The 20,541-nt window shown below is 50.5% G+C and overlaps 1 protein-coding gene across 4 annotated transcripts in view; it reads left to right on the plus strand.

Moving 5' to 3' along the window:
• NOL6 (nucleolar protein 6) overlaps positions 1-18,655 on the plus strand; it is a 73,532-nt gene extending 54,877 nt beyond the window's left edge. For all 4 annotated transcript variants that reach the window (XM_077816616.1, XM_077816618.1, XM_077816619.1 and 1 more), the window contains exons 24-26: positions 6,848-7,048; positions 16,863-16,964; positions 18,420-18,655. In XM_077816616.1, coding sequence (XP_077672742.1) covers positions 6,848-7,048; positions 16,863-16,964; positions 18,420-18,572 — 456 coding nt within the window. In that variant the 3' untranslated portion in view covers positions 18,573-18,655. The remainder of the gene's footprint in view (positions 1-6,847; positions 7,049-16,862; positions 16,965-18,419) is intronic.
• Positions 18,656-20,541: the final 1,886 nt, after the last annotated feature.

The following is a 20,541-nucleotide window of genomic DNA, read 5'->3' on the forward strand; positions in this document are numbered from 1 at the left end:
CTCCATGAACTGATCTAGTTCTTTTTTGAATGCTGTTATAGTCTTGGCCTTCACAACATCCTCTAGCAAGGAGTTCCACAGCTTGACTGTGCATTGTGTGAAGTAATACTTCCTTTGTTTTGTTTTAAACCTGTTGCCTGTTAATTTCATTGGGTGACCCCTAGTTCTTTTGTTATGAGAAGGAGTAAATAACATTTCATTATTTTTCTCCCACATGAGTAATGATTTTATAGACCTCAATTATATCCCTCCTTAGTCATCTTTTTTCCAAGCTGAAAAGTCCCAGTCTTATTAATCTCTCCTCATATGGCAGACACTACATACCCCTAATCATTTTTGTTGTCCTTTTGTGAACCTTTTCCAATTCCAATGTATCTTTTTTGAGATGGGGCGACCACATCTGCACGCAGTATTCAAGATGTGGGTGTATCATGGATTTATATAGAGGCAATGTGATATTTTCTGTCTTCTTATCTCTCCCTTTCCTAATGATTCCCAACATGCTGTTAGCTTTTTTGACTGCCGCTGCACATTGAGTGGATGTTTTCAGAGAACCATCCACAATGACTCCAAGATCTCTTTGAGTGGTAACAGCTAATTTAGACCCCATCATTTTATATCTGTAGTTGTAATTATGTGTTTGTGCATTACTTTGGATTTATTAACATTGAATTTCATCTGCCATTTTGTTGCCCAGTCACCCAGTTTTGAGATATTCTTTTGTAGGTCTTTGCAGTCTGCCTGGGAGTTAACTATCTTGAGTAGTTTTGTGTCATCTGCAAATTTTGCCACCTCACTGTTTTGTTTACCCCTTTTCTAGATCATTTATGAATATGTTGAATAGGACTGGGCCCAGTACAGATCCTTGGGGGACACCACTATTTACCTCTCTCCATTCTGAAATCTAACCATTTATTCCTATCCTTTGTAGCCTATTTTTTAACCAGTTACCAATCCGTGAGAGGACCTTCCCTCTTATTCCATGACTGCTTACTTTGCTTAATAGCCTTTGGTGAGGGACCTTGTAGAAGACTTTCTGAAAATCTAAATACACCTTATCTACTGGATCCCTCTTGTCCACGTGCTTATTGACCCCCTCAAAGAATTCTAGACAAGGCATAAACTACGGTGTTATGCAAGGATCCTGGGAAAACATGCAATATTTCAGTGAATGACACAGCTGTACTGTAAGTGAGAAACTATTACTACTTAGGAACCATTATTACAGAAGATGGAAGATTGGATACTGAAGTTAGCACAAGCATAACAAGAGCAAAAGAGACATCCTGGAAGAATAAACATCTGAGAAGAGACAAAAATCTGAAGACTAAAGTCTGACTCTTAGAAACTTACTTTTGGTCTGTGTTAAATTATGACTGTGAAACATGGACATTCAAACGATCAAGAATCAAGAAGATACAATCCTTTGATGTATGGTGTTATAGAAGAATTCTGAAAATATCATGGATAGATGGCACAATCAATGAAAAAGTATTGGAGGTGATTGGAAATCAGTAAACTCTAGTTAGAGATCTTATGGAAAAGGAGATTTGATTTGAAGGCTACATTTTTAAGAGGTTTTAGTGGGTGATGTATATTTATGGGCACTGGAAGGAAAGTTTAATGGCAGAAGAACATGAGGCAGAAAAAGAGAAGATTGTGGATGGATGATGTAGTATCCTGGGTGATCAAAAGGGCTACTTATCCACAAAGAGATTAGCACAATGGGCTACTCTGGTTGCAAACTTCCAGTAACAGAGAAGCCAAGCAACAGGAGCAGGGCAGCCGTACCAAAAGGCAGAGCCAGAGTGCGGCTAATCCCTCTCATCAGACTAACGGCTTGTCTGCCCACCACAGTTGAACCTGTTTCAACTAAAGGTGTGATGTTGTATGATGTTAAACGTGCAATTTTTTGTGTAGAGTGGCCTAAATTAGATTCCTTTACTTTGGACACTGGCTGGAAGGGGTCTGGCAGTACCTGAAAATTAGCTCTATGTGGTTGATCTGACTCTCAGACCAAAACTTCAGCAGCATGTTGGAGGATACAGCAGAGAGGTAAGGGAAGCTGTGGCTAGTGAAAGGAGCTGGTGGGACTGGTTCCCTGTGGCTGGGCGTTAACATCACAATGCCCCAACCAGGGGGCTTGGCATTCGTGGGTTCCCTAATTGGCAGTTTCAACAGGGTAGTTGAGGATCTCATGGGCTATGAAAATGGAACTCTCCTCTCTGTCTTAGAGGTGGTCCCTCCAGACCTGAGTCACCTTAGCAGGGCAGCGCGGGAGATGCTTGCTTTTGTACTGTCTGAGCTGTTCTCTGGGGAGATCAGAGGACATGGTTTCCAGGGCCGTGGAGAAAAAACGCCTTGTAAAATGCAGCTGCGAGCTGTGCCCTCCTCAGTTGAACCAGAAGGGATGGAATGCGGAGCAGGGAGTGGCTGCCATAACCAGGCCACGCTGCATCCTGACCGTTCTCATGTTTTTGAGACACTGGGGGCTGCAGTTCAGACTGGTCGTGGGGCTGAGCGCCACGTCCTCTGTCCATGCCCCAGAACTCTGCCTTGGGCTGCGCAGGGCAGTGGGACCCCTGCTTTTCTCCATTAGCATCCTAGCTGTTCAGGCTCCTTTCGCAGGCAGCACTGAACAAAATCTCCTGCCCATCGAATCTCCTCTCCTGCAGAAGCCAAATCTTCCCAGGGCCCTGTTCTCTAGACAGGACTACCTGCCAGGCTCTTACCTTCCTTCTCCCTAAGGGCAGAGCAGGCCAGATGGAGCAAGCCGAAGGCCCGGAGGCCCTCCATCTGCAAAGGGACCTTGGCAGATGCTCTGTGGCAGCTTCTTCCAGGGGAAGAGGCTCAGTCTAAATAACTCTTTTGCCTGGCTCTGCAGACTAGGCTACGGTGCTGCTAAGAATTACGGGCTGTCGAACTGTTACCCTCCACAAAGCCTGGCTGCTGACCAGCCTCTAAGCCCCATACGTATTTTTAGCCCACACTTTCCTGGGTGGCGTTCCCTCAACCCATGCATTTCTGTGCTGATGATGGGCTTGTGGTTGGCGACGTCATTTATTCCACAGATGAGCTGCTTTTTCCATTTTAATGCAGCGGCGGCCAAATCCCCACATCTCTTCTCTGTCCAAATATTTATCTGTCCGGCATCGCTCCACTCTGTTAATAATAAACTCATCCCCTCATTCGCCTGTGCATGGTCGAAGACTCAGCTGTCCTCTGAGGGACCGGCTGCAGCACTGGGGTGGTGGAAGGCCGGAGATGGAATCCTCAGGTCCCCTGGCGCAGTGGCTCGGGGCTTCTGCGGGAGGGGGCTGTCTCATTGTGTTACAGAGCCCTAGAGATGCCCTTCAGCTTAGTTCAGCTCCCTATGCCCTCTGCAGGGAGCCTGTTGATGCTGGGAGTCTGCGCCACTCTACATCCTCTTTGTCTCCCTAGCCAATGTCACCCTTGACCTCCATGATCTTTAGGTGCCTCCTTACTGCACCCCTGAAGGTCCCTGACATTGGGAGAGGGACAATCAGTTTTCTTTCTCCTGGGCCTTACCCTCATCTCACACACGAAGGAAGCCCCATGGGTCCACCAGCCTCCCAGCCAGGATGGGAGAGGATATGCTTGGTCTCTAAGAAGGCCGCTGTCAGATCTTCTGGCCAGGGCTGCCTGAGGGTCTGGGACTCCCATGCTCCTCTCCTCTGAGCTAGTGGTATTGCTGATCAGCATTGCTCCCAGCTTCAGTGGGCCGGGGAGTGAGAAGCAGAGCCCAGCTGGCCCCTCCCCACCACCTGGCCAGAACATACTGGCTAGGTCTCTCAGCAGGCCAGGGAGCCCAGATATGTGTGGAAAGCAGCCGCCCTCTCTCCTGCACCAATCATCCAATGTGACCAGATTGCGACCGGCTCTTCTCAAACTGTGTGTGGGTGAGAGAGTTCAGACTGCACGACAGCAGCTGGGCAGTGCATTTTATTCCCTTCCTCATGGCTGGCTTCAAGTGGCCTCGCCACAGAGAGAAAATCCCAGGCTGATGAGAGGAGGGAGGCAGCATTGAGCATGGTTCCAGGAATCCTGTTTTTTGATTGTTTCCTGTTCCCTCTGTTTGAACTTGGCACAAACTTCTCGTTCCCTTTTCAGAGAGGAAGCTGAAGCATGCAACCCACCAGAAATCAATGCATTTAGGATGCTTGGTTTTCTTCCATGGCCTGCTGACGAATAATGTAACATCCTTTCCATTCCCCCTCCCTTTAATCTGTCATGACTCTCACAGACATGCCCTGAGCAAGTAGTGCAGAAGTGTTCTACACCGAGAGAGACCCCGACTTAACTTCACATGCTGTTTGTGACACTGGATTTAAATCCTTTCATCAGCGTATCCACATGTTGCTTGACTTTGCTGGAGGGTTTTCCTGTCCCCTGCTGCACCCATTAGTGAGGGCTGCTCTGTTTCCACCGTAGTGTGAATCTGATTCATGGGGAAAGTTCGTTTGCAGTGACATGCACGTAGTTACTCTACTGCATGCCACTGACCCGGGTGGTGTAACCACAATATGTTGCTCTTAGGATCTTTCATTCTGAGGCTGTCAAAATGCTTTACGGGGTAGATGCAATTAACCTGACTTCCCAGATGGGGAAGCCAAGGCAAGGAGAGAATAAGGGTGTGTCTACACAACAGCTAGACACCCACTGCTGGCCCGTGCCAACTTGGGCTCATGGAGCTGTTTCATTGCAGTGTAGACTTCAGGGCTCGGGCTGGAGCCTGGGCTCTAGGACCCCACAAGGTGGGAAGGTCCCAGAGTTCGGCTTGTCTACACAGCAATGAAACAGCCCCGCAGCCTGGACCCCCTGAGCCCGAGTGGGCTGGCACAGCCAGCCGTGGGTTTTTCTTTGCTGTGTAGACGTGCCCTCGGTGACTTGTCCATGGTCTCGTAGCAAGTCAGTGGCTGGGCTGCGCGTAGGGCCCAGAAGTCCTGACTCCTTCCTGCTTCAGTCACTAGGTCACGCTCCCAGGCCTCTACTGTTAACTAGGGATGTAAAATGTTAACTGATAAGCCTCAGTCTTATCAGTAATGTATTCAATTAACATTTAAACTCCTCTATGGTCCCAGGACTCCTGGCAGCCGGGACCTGGGGCGTGCTGGGGGCTGGCAGGGGAGCCCCATGTAGAACATGGGGATGCTGCAGCAACCCCCCTGCTCTCCTACTTCCTCACCTCTGTTGTGAACTCCTTAGTAGTTAAACGGTGAACTGATACAACAGGGGTCAGCAACCCAACCTTTGGCACGCTGCTGTCTGCTGGACCTGGGCAGACAGCAGCGTGCCACTAAAAATCCTACCCGGCCCGGCCTGCTCCTTTCCGCCCCCCCGCCCACCGCTCTCTCCTTGCAGGGCAGGCAAGCTTCCCCCTCCCCCCGCTTCTTCCCCCAGCGTGCTGGGTTCTTGCCCCTCCTCTCCCCCCTGCGGCTACGAGCGGGAGAGATAAAAGCGGAGCCGCAGCGCGCTCTCTGCTCCGGGGACCTTGGGGAAGGGGGTGGAATCGGGGCATATCCCCTCCAGCCCCCTGCCATGAGCCGCTCAGGGCAGGGGGCTGGGAGCACCCCCGCGACCCCAGCCCACACCCCCAGCCCTCTGCCCTGAACCCCCCTCACACACATTCAGCCCTCTGCCCTCGTCCCTGCACCCCCCCCCGACCCCAGCCCTGACTCTGGCACCCCTCACACATACCCAGCCCCCTGCCCTGACTCCTGTACCCTCCTCACACACCCCCAGCCCCCCCACACCCCATGCCCTGCCTCTTGCACCCCCCACATCCCCACTCCCACCCTGAGCACCAAATGGGAGCTCCTGCACCCCCCCTCCCCCCCCGCACATTCCCACCTGCACCCCTTGCACCAAATGGGAGCTGCCCAGGTAAGCGCTCCACACCCAAACCTCCTGCCCCAACCCTGAGCCCCCTCCCTCATTCTAGTTCCTGGCCAGACCCTGCACCCCAACCCCCAGCCTGCTCCTTCACCCCCAGCCCTGTTCTCAGCATACTCCCACCCTCATCTCAGTGCAGAGAGAGGAAGAGAATGGCTAGAACCGGGGAGAAGGTAGGTACCTACTCTATGTGGATAGGGCCGGGACTCAGGGCTGGCAGCCGGGACCCTGGCTGGCAGGAGCCGGCGGACGGAACCCCAGACCGGCAGCGGGTTGAGTGGCAGTGGGCTGAGCCGCTCAGCCCGCTGCCGGTCTGGGGTCTCGGCGGCCGGCCCCGCTCAGCCCGCTGCCGGTCTGGGGTCTCGGCGGCCGGCCCCGCTCAGCCCGCTGTCGGCCTAAGTGAACGGAACCGCAGGCCGGCAATGGGCTGAGCAGGCCGGCAGTGTAAGATCAGCATTTTAATTTAATTTTAAATGAAGCTTCTTAAACATTTTGAAAACCTTGTTTACATACGACAATAGTTTAGTTATATAATATATAGACTTAGAGAGAGAGACCTTCTAAAAAACGTTAAAATGTATGACGTGGCACGCGAAACCTTAAATTAAAGTGAATAAACGAAGACTCGGCACACCACTTCTGAAAGGTTGCCGACCCCTGCGATACAATTTTAATAGTTTAAACAGTAACTTTTTAAAACGCTATTTGCATCTTTAACTCTAACCACTTGGGTTGATTAAAAAACCCTTTCAGCAGAGTCACTGAAACAGATGCTGGCCCGGAATGGGACATTGAAGAGTTAATGATGCCAGGAACTTGGTGGGGGATGGTTCCCTCCTCCGGGATACCTGGGCATAAGATCCAAGGCTCCTACACTGTATCCTGCATATTGCAAGCAGTGTTACCTCTGTCTTCCTCTCCTCCCCTTCTGCAGATGGTCTTCCGCCCACCTCTGGATATCTATGACGTCCTTATCCACCTGAATGCTAAGCAGATCCCCAGGCACCTGGAGGGCGTGGACCGACCGGCGAAGTCATTCAGCCGGGGAATGCTGAAGAGCAATGCTCCGGTCAAGACCCTCGTTTTCCCAGTGGTGGGTTATGATCCAGTGCAGTGCTACCTCCAGGAGCTGAGGGTAAGTGTGGCAGTGAGCCTCAGGGATGCATGTGGGTGTCTTGTGTGCAGATTGCTTTCACTGCAGGAAATGGATACTGGAACCTCTCCATCTTCTGCACATAGTGATTGCATCCCTGGTCCGTGGGAGTGGGGATGTCAGCTGGTGAAAGAATCGCCATAGCAGATAGCACCTGGAGCCCTGCGTAGGGACCTCACAATCCCAGTGCAAATGATGGCACTAACAGTGTCTTCCTGGTTCAGTTAATTTAATGTTTCTCGCCCCCAAACCTGGCCGTGCTGGAGCAGTGAGATCACTGCAGAGAGCTCTCTTCGGGTGCGTGACAGAAAAGAGGAGTACAGGGTGCGGGGGGATGAGTGGCTCACAGGACTGATCATGGGAGATGGCTGTGTCCACATCTAGGTGATGCTGCACATGATGGCTGTTGGGTAGCCTGTGTGACATGAGTCTGGATGCTGCAGGTGTCCACAACATGGAAACCATTACACCTGGCACTAATTGGCCCCGTGGTCGTCTCAGCAGGGAAGCTAAGGATTGAATCGGCCGTGGGAACTGAAGCCTTCATTCGCTCATGGAGGGTGGTCTCTCCAGGGTTGGATTCAGGCACGTTAGCGAGGGGAAGCCTGCTCTGTGGATAAACAGAGGATATCCATGCAGCACGTTTCACCAGTGCATGCTGGCAAAGCCCGTATCGCCCCACCTGTGTCAGCCACCCAGTGGGCACGTGGCAGCAGCTTTAGCAGCGTTCAGTCTGGGCAGCAGATGCTTTGCAGGCATGCAGCCCTGTCTCGTCACCTGCTGTGCGAGGAGCACTCTGGTTTGGGAAGGGCCTGTGAATGGCTTCCAGCTTTGCATGGAAGATCATGGTGCAGAATGCGATTAGCAGGAGACTGGTGTCACACCTGGCAATGGAGACTGGCCCAGAGGCACAGTAATGTTCATAGATCCATCCCTAGTACAAGACACGGTGATCCCAGCTGAGGGTGGTTTTCCTCCTCAAAGACCAGATGGATGGGAAGATGGACCCCCTTCTTAAGGAAGGACTTTGAAACCTCTTCTGCGTATCCAGGGGGTAGGCTCTTCGGGGAAATCCCTCTCCTGGTGTCTGGAAGTCAAGAGACTCATAGGGCCCCAAGATTTCGGAGTTGTCACCGCAGTTCTCTCCAGGCGATGTCAGTCTCAGAGAAAGGGGAGCTCATTCAAAGAACAGATTCATACAACAGCATGGGTGGAGAAGGAGCTTTGACATAGCATTAACGGGCTTGAGCTCAGAGCAGTTAGCTATCCCTACTAGCACTAGGCGCAGAGTTGAGCAACAGAGATGTTCTAACGATGTCCGAGCACGGCTAAAGTAGCTTTTGTCAGAAAACAAGGAGGCACCAGGTCCACAGCCATGTTACGAGAAACCAGCCTGTTATGTTCATGGGCAGAAAAGAACCCTCTGTCCCTTTTTGAGCTCTCGGCATAAGAGGATAGTTAAACACCCAGCAGACAGGAGAGAGCCAGAGAAGTGGAGTCTTCACCCAGAGATCTTGGACTCAATACTCAGAGCCCTCGGTCACCCATTTGCTTCTCAATTTAATGCAGAGATTCCCACTTTCTGCCCCCAGGTGAAGGGTTCACTGACCCGTAGCCATGCATGCACGCTTTCTGTGGCTGGAAGGGCTGCTGCTGTCTGCCTTTCCACGATTTGCAGTGCTCCCCAACACAGTTCAGAGGATACAAAGCAGAGGGAAGAGGTAATTCTGGTGGCCCTGCTTTGGATGTGGAGAGCCTGGGCTTCAAATTTGGTGCAGCAGGCAGAATACCCTTTGTTTCTCCCACGCTGATGGAATCTTCTATGACGAGGACTGATCCTCCACCCCGACCCAGGGAAGTTGAATCTAGTTTCTTTGTATTTGTGAGGTTCCAGCTAAAACAAAAAAGGATATTCAGAGCCCCTAAGAGGCATGCTCTTAGCATCCAGAAAAAGCTCAACAAATAAGGCATAAGAAGGATTTGGTCCAGATCCGAGACCCAGTGTAAATAATTGCAGATAGATCCTATCAAGGCTAAGGTGAAACATGTTTTGGAATTCCTGAACGAAGGTCTCACATTGGTCTTCAAACCTCAAACATTAACATTTCAAGTGACTGCAACCTCAGGATCTTCCAGACAACAGGAAAACACAGGATCATGTCCCCCCAAGATCTTTTAGAGCAGTGTCTTGTGTCAACCCTACTCCAATTTGCAGGATTCCCCCTTGGTACCTAAACTTAGTGCTAAATGGCTTTCTAAGAACTCTTTGAACCTCTGTGATAAATGTCCTTATTTCCTTAAAAGTGGTTTTCCTCGTAGCTCTCACATAGCACTCACTTCTGCAAGAAGAGTTTCAGAACTGGGAGTCTCCTCAGTAGAACCACAGCTCTGCACCTTCCATCAGGACAAAGTTTTAAGAAGCAATGCAGCTTTCATGTCCAAGGTAAATTCAGTATGCCAGAGGACGCAAGAAAGTCCTTCCCATCTTTCTGTCCACATCCTACTGAAAATCTTTGGCATATCCTGGATGTTAGGAGAGAGTTGAAGATCTACATCAAAGATACAAAAGAGTTCAGAAAATCACTGACTCCTTTGGTTTTATTCCATCCATTGATGTTCGAGTGGATAAAATGGTGCAAAACGGAAGTTTACAAGGCCAGAAACTCAAAGCTCCCCCAGTGGCTACCTCCTGGACTGAAAGATCTTGTGGACTCTCTTCATAGCATGCATAAGTTTACAGAGTATTACAAGCTTCTCGAAGGCAGCACTTGAGCAAAGGATTCTGCACGCTGTGGTTCCACAGGTTAAGAGTCTATTTACTCAGCTGCATAGAGTTTTGTTATATCATACCCTCCCTTACTGCAGACTGCTCCTGGATAGCCCACTGTAAGGGGTCTGTGGATCTTCTGGGTGCAGAAGAAAAAGAAAAACCTTCCTTCTGGTGGGCAGGTCCACAGACCCTGTACAGTGAGTATTCTCATGTTACGGTTTGTTGAGCGTCAGAACCAGAACTCTCAGGGCAGGGTGGGAGTGGCCAGCCCTTTGAAGATCCTGGTAGGTTTGAGATGCTTCCATGCACTGAATTCTCTAAGGATTAACTAACAGTAATTGAACAGACTGAAATTCAGAAATTTTCATATGAACATTTCCTACTGCAAAGCAACTTTTATTTCTGCCTTAAAGCAAGGGTGGGCAAATATACATGCTGATACGTTGTGAGAGGAGGAAAAAAATAGACTTCTGGGGATGAAGAAGGTTTTTTGTCCTGGATATGATGGGATCTATGGACCCTTCCCTCTAGAAGAAAGGAGATGTTTCTATTCTGAATAAAGGCCCCTCTGATGGGTGAATCTGGCAAGTGGCCTTAGGAAATTCTCTGTTGTCACATTGCAAAACGAGTCGGTGAGTCGTACTATACGGGCAGATGTCGGTGTGCACATGTACACGCACTTGTGTATATTTTGGAACAATTTTTCTCCCACATTCTCTCTCTGAGGTTAACCTCGGCTAAGAGGATTTTATTAGTCACTTGCTGTGCTCTTTATTCTCCACCCTTCTCGAAATTGCAGAACACTGTCTCCCTACAAATTCTGTGGAGCAATCTTCCAAAGAAAGGAGTGAAAATTCAGTCACGTGCGACATTCGCAAGATCTGACGGTGCACCAGTAAACAATACTAGACGGAACAGTTCTTCCTTTGTCGGGGAGATGGCCCATTGGGGCTTTTCCACCTCTGTCTTGTGCGATTCGCTGACTCCTTTGGCAACCTTTTATTTAATGCAGCCCAAAGAACGTGGCTGCTTTCCTTCTGTGGTTTGCACACGCAGAACAGTATGTCGGCAGGCCTACGCAAATCGCTGGGAATCCACCCATTGGTTTTTAGTGTGTTGCACAAAAATGGTAGCTTTTCTGTTTGTCCTTTTTTTTTTTTTCTTCAAATTTCTTGGTGACACTTAATCTCTATGGGCAAATTCTAATCCTGGTGTAATTTTCCCTCTATAATGTCATTGGATACCGAAACAGTCCCCTGGCTGGCTGCCTAGACGGTGTCACTGGCTCTTCTCACTGACCCTGGGAAAACAAGTTCCTGATATGCTCCTGAGCCTCAGAGTGCCAGTCAAGAGAGTGATTATCCCGTCAGGGAGGCCTGCAGAGTGCAAATGGCAAGTGCTTTTAGGTAGGATCTCAAGCAAATAGCTACAGTTTAATTTTAATTAGGATTTAGAGGCAGGTTGTTAACGAGAACATTTAGCGTGTTCAAAGCCCTGAACAAACCTTTAAGTGGTATATGTATTATTTGTGCTGTAGTAGTGTGGATGTGCTGGACTCTTTCCAAAGACCAAGTGAGAGACAGACCCTTCTCCAGCGAGCTCCCGGGCTGAAGGCAGGCATGATGCAATCAATGAGCGAGAGCAGCAGCCAGGAAGCAAGGGTGGGGGGGGAATGAGGATTAGAAAAACAAGGTCACACAGTTTTAAATCCTCCTTCATGCACTACGTACCCCTTCTCCAGAAAATCCGCCCCCTCCACAGTCCGGCCTCCCTTCCCCATTCTTGAGATCAGAGGCTCCCAGGTCATGGAAGACCAACATTTTTGGTTCCATAAAATCATTTAACTGAGAGCTTTTCATGGACTTCTAAAGCCAAACTGCAGGGGAAACTTTTTTTTAATTACCCCCCTCCCCCCTCAGTGTTTGCAACCTCAGAATTACAGCGCTTGGCTAGAGCATGAGAGGCAGTCAGGGAAGCCGACCCCCTTTGCGTTCACACTCCGTGTTTAGTGAGACACAAGTACTCTACAAACAGCACAGAGGCTACAAATAATTCCATGGTATGCATCCGATGAAGTGAGCTGTAGCTCACGAAAGCTCATGCTCAAATAAATTGGTTAGTCTCTAAGGTGCCACAAGTCCTCCTGTTCTTTTTGCGAATACAGACTAACACGGCTGTTACTCTGAAACCTTTTAAGGCTGTAATTTTTCAAGTAGCTGAACAAGGCGGCTTTCTGACTCTCCACCCAAATGTTTTCTGATTTCAGGTGGTGGTAGTAACGCAGGTTCAGAGATCTGCCCTTCAATAAGGTTTTTGACCAGACACTGTCCCTTTAATGTCTGTGCTGGCCTTTTTACCCAGGGGAAAGGTGCTATGTATGTACAGAGCAATAACTTTACTGGGAAATAATCCGTCTCAGTGCTGTATCGTGTGAAGGCTAATGGCTGTCGTCCAGCCAGACACGCCTGTGTAGCACCTCCAAGCCCTGCACATCGGCATCGGTGTGTTACTCTGGAGAACTCACCCCTTAGAATAACCAGGGCTTTTTCCAGATTGTCAGAAACCTTATTCCCTTTTATGAGGGATGGCTTTCCATGGCTTGAAACATAAACACACAGCACAGTCAACGTGTGCTTAAATGTATTCCCTTAACGGGCTCATCCCCAGTGGTGAGCTGGAGCCGGTTCACACTGGTTCACTGGAACTGGTTGTTAAATTTAGAAGCCCTTTTAGAACCGGTTGTCCCGCTTCTAAATTTAACAACCAGCCAAAAGTGGCGCCTTAGGCACCAACTCCGTGGGTGCTCTGGGGCTGGAGCACCCACGGGGAAAATTTGGTGGGTGCAGAGCACCCACCGGCAGCTCCCCTCCCCATGCCCGGCCCCAGCTCACCTCCGCTCTGCCTCTTCCCCTGAACGCGCCGCCCTGCTCTGCTTCTCCGCCCCCCAGCGCCTCGATTTCCCACGAATCAGCTGTTCGCGCGGGAAGCCGGGGCGGGCTGAGAAGCAGGCGGCGGCTTCCTGCTCAGGCCCAGGGAGGCGGAGGGGAGCTGGGGCGAGGGGGTGCGAGGAGGGCCGCCCGCACCGCAGCAGGTAACCCGGGGGAGGCGCGCAGGGGAACTGCTCCCCACCTCAGCTCACCTCCACCACCCTGGGCCTGAGTGCGAAGCAGCCGCCTGCTTCTCTGCCCTCCCCGGCTTCCCGCATGAACAGCTGATTCGCGGGAAGCCGGGTGGGGTGGAGGGGGGGCGGAGAAGCGGGGCAGCGTGTTCAGGGGCGGAGATGGAGGTGAGGTGAGCTGGGTCCGGGTGCAGGGCGGGGAGCTGCCGTTGGGGGCTCCGCACCCACCAAATTTTCCCCGTGGGGGCTCCAGCACCCACAGAGTCGGCGCCTAAGGCGCCACTTTTGATATGATCAGTGGGGGGAGTGACTGCTCCCCGTGCTCCCCCCCAGAGCTACGCTCTCCCACCCCTAGGAGCCAGAGGGACCTGCCGGATGCTTCCTGGGAGTTGCCCCAGGTAAGCACTGCCGGGACTCCCCACCTTGCCCCCCGGCAGGTGCCTCTGGCTCTTAGGAGTGGGGTGGGCACCCACCACGGTGGCCCACGAGACCCTCCTGCCCAGTTCTGGGGGTAGTCAGGGGACAGGGGAGGGGGGTGGTTGGGACAGGGGTCTGGGGGGCATCAAGGAATGTGGGGGGGTTGGATGGGGCAGGAGTCTGGGGGGGGGGGCGGGGGGGCCAGGACCCCCCTCGTGGGGTGAGGAGGGAACCGGTTGTTAAGATTTTGGCAGCTCATCACTGCTTGTCCCCCTTTACTGGTGTGAGCCTTTCATCCGAGAGGAATTTGGTATCAACCTACCTCTGAACATTCTAGATTTGCCCACGTCTAGGAACGTGTGGGCGGGTAATTTTGTTTGGGAGGCACTGATTTTAAAACTGGTTTGGCAAGATGTCCCCTGACTAGCCTAGCCTGAATGAACGCCCTGTTGATGGGATGAGCTGGCGGGTATCAGTCCATTTCCATCTCAGCAAGCCAAGCACGTCACCCTCTGCTTTGAATCCCTCCTTTCGGCACCACTTCGGATTTACAGCCCTGCCTTTCAGGCCTGATGACTCTGCCACCCCTGTCCCCACCCACTCAGCTCCAGTGCCAAGGATGCCAACCTGGTTCACCTGCTCCTTCCACACTGATGTGTTCTTTCTTCCATGCCTGCCCCTGCACAGACAAGATCCTTTCTGAGATGGCTGGCAAGGCTGCTACTCATTAAGAGCCACTTCTACTGTGATGTGTACAAGGATATCAGAGCAGTGGTAGCAGCTGAGTAGAGGGGCACTTAGGAAAGTTTATCGGCAAGCACCCACCTTGGAGAGGACCCCACTATTAGCCGCTTGATGGCTGTCTCAGCAGAGACGTGACTAGGCATGGCGTGGAATTGTTATACTCCTAGAGGGGGGTCTCCTCCTCCTGGGGATGCGGGTTGTGTCATATTGGCAGGGCGGTGGTGGGAAACTTGTACCGCCGCTGCCCAAGCTCTAACTGTTCTGTGGAGAAGTGGTGGACTTTAGTCTGCAGAGCTAACAGAGGAAAGTACAACTCGGTCCCTGACTGGAAGCTGAATAACCATGAGCGTAATTAACGGTGGGAACAATTTACCAGCGGTCATGGCGGATTCTCTGTCACTGACCATTTTTAAATCAAGATGGGATGTTTCTACTGTAGGGATTTGTTTTGGGGCAGTTCTCTGGCCCGTGTTCTATGGGAGGTCAGACTAGATGGACGACAACGGTCCCTTCTGGCCTTGGAATCTATGAATCTGTTCCTGGCAGCCGCTCCCATGAGTTTGGCCCTAGGAGTTGCTTTAAGTGGATTCAACAAGGTTCAACAAGGTCAAGTGCAGAGTCCTGCACTTAGGACGGAAGAATCCCATGCACTGCTACAGCCTGTGGACTGAGTGGCTAAGCGGCAGTTCTGGGTGACAGTGGACGAGAAGCTGGATATGAGTCAGCAGTGTGCCCTTGTTGCCAAGAAGGCTAACGGCATATTGGGCTGCATTAGTAGGAGCATTGCCAGCAGATCGAGGGAAGTGATTATTCCCCTCTATTCGGCACTGGTGAGGCCACATCTGGAGTATTGTGTCTAGTTTTGGGCCCCCCACTACAGAAAGGATGTGGACAAATTGAAGAGAGTCCAGTGGAGGGCAACGAAAATGATGAGGGGGCTGGGGCGCATGACTTACAAGGAGAGGCTGAGGGAACTGGGCTTGTTTAGTCTGCAAAAGAGAAGAGTGAGGGGGGATTTGATAGCAGCCTTCAACTACCTTAAGGGGGGCTCCAAAGAGGATGGTGCTCGGCTGTCCTCAGTGGTGGCAAATGACAGAACAAGGAGCAATGGTCTCAGGTTGCAGTGGGGGAGGTCTAGGTTGGATATTCGGAAAAAAGATTTCACTAGGAGAGTGGTGAAGCATTGGAATGGGTTCCATAGGGAGGTGGTGGAATCTCCATCCTTAGAGGTTTTTAAGGCCAGGCTTGACAAAGCCCTGGCTGGGATGATTGAGTTGGGGATTGATCCTGCTTTGAGCAGGGGTTTGGACTAGATGACCTCCTGAGGTCTCTTCCAACCTTAATCTTCTATGATTCCTCCCATGGCTATCCCTGTGTCTGAGATCTGATCCCTGTTCCCCAAGTGTCTGGTGGCACACGTTCAGGTAGACCACACCTGATGTTGTTTACTAATCTCAGTCGTCCCGTCCCCGCCCCCACCCCCCACGCCTGCCGCACTGGGAGTTGGGTTGTGTGGGCACAGGGCAATCAAGCTGGGGCTATTATTGTGGTTCGTGAGCGTTCCTTCTGAACCCTTGTTCCAGGCAGCCGCCTGAGCAGGCTGTGGGAGGACAGGCTTGGTGGGTCATTCACATTGTTGAAGTATTCATGCCATGAGAGCAAGTCCGTGCGGAGCCCCACGTAGTATGACAGCAGTTCTAGTGGCAAACTTTTAAAAGGAAATGGAATTGTCTAGTTACCGTGACCCCAGGTGCTGTATTGCTGGGAGCGAGTCTTTCCTTGTGATTATTTTGCAATTTCCGTGTAATACTGGCAGCGCACCTGAAGTATTTGTGTGGGAGCTCGGCTGTGGGGGCAGAGGAACTGCGGGAAGGAGCTTCATTAGTGCCCCGGTCTAGCGATTGACGCGCTATGAGTGGGCTTCTCTACCCCACTTTCAAGAGCGACCTGCCGCAGAAAGAGACGTTTCTCATCCTGAAGGAGTTAGCCTCACTCAAGCGGAAACTTCATAGCAAGGAAGGCCAGTGCATGGCACACAGGCCAATTGCAAACCATATGGTTCTGCAAGACGGCCCTGCCTCCGATCCAGGGGAGCATGGCCTGCTGGGAACCGTACTCACTGTGGGCTGCACCTCTCTCTTAAATGTGCAGTCTCCTCTGTTTGTGTCCAGCCTAGCGAGAGGGACATAGGACTCTAGTTTAGAGGAGATCTTCTGGGATAGGTTGAAGTCTCTTACTGACCTTTCACCAGGCTCTAAGTGCCTGTTATATTGTCCTTATGCTGCAGTGGGACGCAAAAGAGAAACCCTGATCATTGGGGGCTGCTTGCTGGCTGCACTCCTCTTTCCTTCCCTTACGCTGCAGGGAGCTGTTCCATACTGTTGTGGTTTCCCTGGTGTTGCTGCCTCGTAGTGACCTTTGTTACTGGCAGGGTCGGTGGCTGGCAGATCCCGCCTCCTCCTGCGTGAGGAGCTCCAGTGCGTTGGAGTTGGTATCGTTCTGTTGCAGGATGGGTCGGGGGTTTGCCCTGCGGCCAGCCCCTGGAGGGCAGGTCATTTTAATTGAAGTTGGGATGTGTTGATCCATGGAACAGTTGTAGAATCTGCACTTTCAAGAGGCTTTCGCCGGATCTCGCTTGGCTGTGAGCCAGTGTCCTTGGTGCATCTCCCTCCTGGGGAGCATTACATAGGGTTTGTGACATGTGATTTCTGACGGCTGAAATGACTCCCTTTCGAATCCTCTTCCAGGAGGCCTTTGGAGACCTGGCCTTGTTCTTCTATGACTTGCACGGCGGGGAGGTGATTGGAGTTTTGTGGAAACCCTCCAGTTTCGAGCCCCAGCCTTTCAAGGTGAGTTTTTGACCCTCTGCTTTTAGTGTCTTGTTTGTTCTGGTGCTGTGGGAAGTTTGGAGGGGATTGTAGTAACACTGGTGTCACCTAGTCTCACAGAGCAGGTCTCAAAATGCTTTACAAAGGCGGGCAGTATCCTCTCATCTGACACTCAGGGAAACTGAGGCACAGAGCGGTGAAGTGACTTGCCCAAGGCCATCCAGCCAGTGGCCGAATTGGGAACAGAACACAGATCTCCTGAGTTCCAGTCCAGTGCTCTATCCACTAGGCAATAATGCCCCCCAAGACACACATCCTTTGACCAACACTAACACACGCACACCCTCCTTAGCTCTCCTGGAGAGTAGGTGAGTGCTTTCTCCATTGACAGGGAAACTGAGGCAAAGAGCCCCATTTTCAAAGGAAGCTTGTGTTTTTGGTTGCCCAGTTTGACACCCCAGGGTCTGATTTTTCAGAAGGGCCGTTGTCGGTAGCTCCTGCTGACAGTAGATGCCCAGGATGGCAGCACTGGGATCCCAAAGATCCTGCTGAGTTTGTGCCACGCAGTTTAACGTGCAAAGCTATTTGGGAACAAGAGTGTGGCTTGGAGAGTCCCTGGGGGGCTGGTAAAGGTGGGTCCGATGCACCAGGTGTGGACGTGAGTCATGCTGCTTTATACGAGGAACTCATCAGACTCAAAGAAACTTTTGATTACTGGCCCACAGTTTTTCTAGCAACCCTGGCTGTTCTGCCGTCCCTTTCATTCCCTAGGATCAAGTGTAGCTCCTCTCTCTGTGCCTGGGGCACTTGCTGCCCTGCAGTGCTTCTGCTTGGAAATCTAGTCACTCACTGCGATGAAATGAGATGATGCCCTCAAGCCCATGCCTCGCTTTACACATCTGAATAGCTATTGACTTCAGTGAGATAACTCCATGCCTACGGTAGCTTGCTGGATTGGGGTCTTAACTCCCAGTAACAGATCAAAGCAAAGGCAGCTCAGACATGTTGTCTTTGACCCGTTGACCTTTAAGGCACCCTCTATGCATCGGTTTCCTGGGTCCATCCCCACCTCCTAATATCATCAGTGAGTAATTTTCCAGTGTTCAGTGCGCACATATAAGGGGTAATTGTGATTTGGAAATTGCATCATTGCTATATTGATGGGCTGCTTGGTTGTGTATGCTCTGAAGAGGGTGCTTTTGCAGCCTTCTGGTTTACACTGTGTATTTTGCAGCTGACTTGACTGTAACAGGAGCTGTTAAAAGTGACAGTAGTGCTAGCAAAAGGGGACAGGATTGGAAGAGAAGTGGTGAGAGCGAACAGCGGCAGCATTTACTTGTCATGTTGCGCTCACTGCGGAAGGGTAGGAGTGGGTAGGGGTTGCATTAGAGATTTAACTTCTGGAGAAGAATACAGCATTGCTGGGCACAAAATGCAGATGTCAGTTAGCCCAACCCATATGCATGTGTGTTACAGGCATCCAACATGAAAGGAAGAATGATGGCATCTCTAAGCTGTGAGGAGCTAGTCACCGTTCCCAATGTGGAAGCCATTCTAGAAGACTTTGAGATCCTGGGAGAAGGTCTGGTCAGATCAGTGGAGGCACGTACAGAGAAATGGACTATCTAAGACCATCAAGAGCTCTTGTTAGGCCTCCTGTACCATATCTGTAACGCTTTCTGTTTATAAATAAAGAAAACTCATGAGCAATATCTCTAATCCTGTTAATCTGGTACACCTCTCATTCACAGAAACATTACACCCCTTGAAAAGGGATGATAATTTCTATAGACATAAGACACCCCCTCTTTATACCTTCACCAAAATCATCTCAAGGTGAGATGAATTGTTCATAAATGTTCCTATTTGTTCCTCATGGTGAATGTTTATATAAAATGTCCATGTCTCAAATACCTGCTGGGATGTAAAACAGGAAAGGCATTTCCTAGTATAATAAAGAGGTATTTATAATAACTGCTTTTATTTTTGTCACCAATAACATGTCTCTCATAAGAGACAGACAGACTCTCTCTCTCTCTCTCTCTCTCTAGTTAGTTAGTTAGTTAGTGAGAGAGCAAGATTATCCAGAGCTAGTATAGTGAAAACAGAGAAATCGGGGGACATGAGAAAAGTATATAAAACAATGAATGGGCTAGAGAAGGTAGATCGGGAGCCTCTGTTTTCCTTGTCTTATAGTGCAAGAACAAAGGGACATTCAGTGAAGTTAAAAGGTGAAGTATTCAACATTGGTAAAAAGAAATACTCTTTTTTTCATGCAGTGTGTAATTAGACTGTGGAACTCACTGCCACAGGAGGTCATTGAGGCCAAAAACTTAGTGATCGGACACACAACTTTGAATAGTGTCAATACCCATTTAGTTCCTGCTTACAAGCATTCTGGAGGGGATGTTAAACCTAATGGTTCAGGGCTTAAGCCAACCTCTCACTACTTGAGATCAGGATGAGACTTAATGTGGAGGCAATTTTTCCCACATCTGCTATTGCAGGGTTCTTGCATCTGAAGCAGCTGGTGCTGGCCACTGTCAGAGGCAGGATACTGAGCTAAATGGACTGTGGGTCCGATGTAGCATAGCAGTGCCTGTCTTCCTCTCTCACTGAAATTGCTTTCAGAAGTCCGAACATGTCTCTTGGGACACAGACGCAATTTTTAAATGCTGGCTATGTTAATATTGTTGAGGAGTTAGACATGCCAGGAGCTAAGCCACCCCCAAGGGGTTAAATTGCCTGTAAATACCCTTTGTTGTAGCAGTCTTTTTTTCCACCCCACCCCTACCCCCCAGTTCTGTTTGCACTAGGGAGTTTTAGTGCAATTTAGCTATACTGTCAAATATAATTAGTGGGTGAAACACGTGTCACATCTGAGAGCAGATTTATGCCTCTGCTGTGACTTGAGGAACCGGGGGGGGGGGTGGACAGGATGATGCTGACAGGCCCACATTGAGTTCCAGTAGCAAACAGCTTGAGCAGCTATAGAACAGGGTTGAAAGCTTTTACTTTTCAGTTTTAACTTAAGGCCCTTCACAACGTATCTTTGCCCTGGCTACTCATCTCTTAGAGGCCTCCATCCCGGCCTTAATTGTTCATTGTCAGATTTACCCAGAAGCCCCTTCACACTTAGGTGTGGGAGGACTGCCCTGTGAACTGAAATCTGCGGGTTTTACACCAGGCTGCTCCAGATTCCCCCTTAAAACTTGCCTGTGCCGTGCTGCCTTGAAAAACTTAGGCAGCTGGTGTGCGGGAATCTATGCTTCTCACGTGGGTCTCATGAGCTCCCTGCCTGGTCTGTTTGTATCCACTTGCTGTCTGCTTCGATTGTGGGTGGTTTGTGGGAGGGACCATCTTCTTGCTAATTGTGGCCTTGCCCTAGTGAGGGCAATCAGAGCTTTTCTAATGTGTTACAATCCTAGCGCAGGCAAGGCAGCTGTAGTTCTCAGCCTGCGTAGCTGGTCCAGGTAAACCCTAGGTTCTGCTATAGGGGGTGAGCTCTGCTTTCCACTCTAGGTCCGGGCTGAGGTCCAGTTGCACGATGGGCATGGAGAGAGCTCAGCCCTGCCGCAGCCTGTATTCTACCTGCCCC

The sequence above is a fragment of the Eretmochelys imbricata genome, chromosome 5 (assembly GCF_965152235.1).
Source record: "Eretmochelys imbricata isolate rEreImb1 chromosome 5, rEreImb1.hap1, whole genome shotgun sequence".
Classification (NCBI taxonomy): Eukaryota; Metazoa; Chordata; order Testudines; family Cheloniidae; genus Eretmochelys; species Eretmochelys imbricata.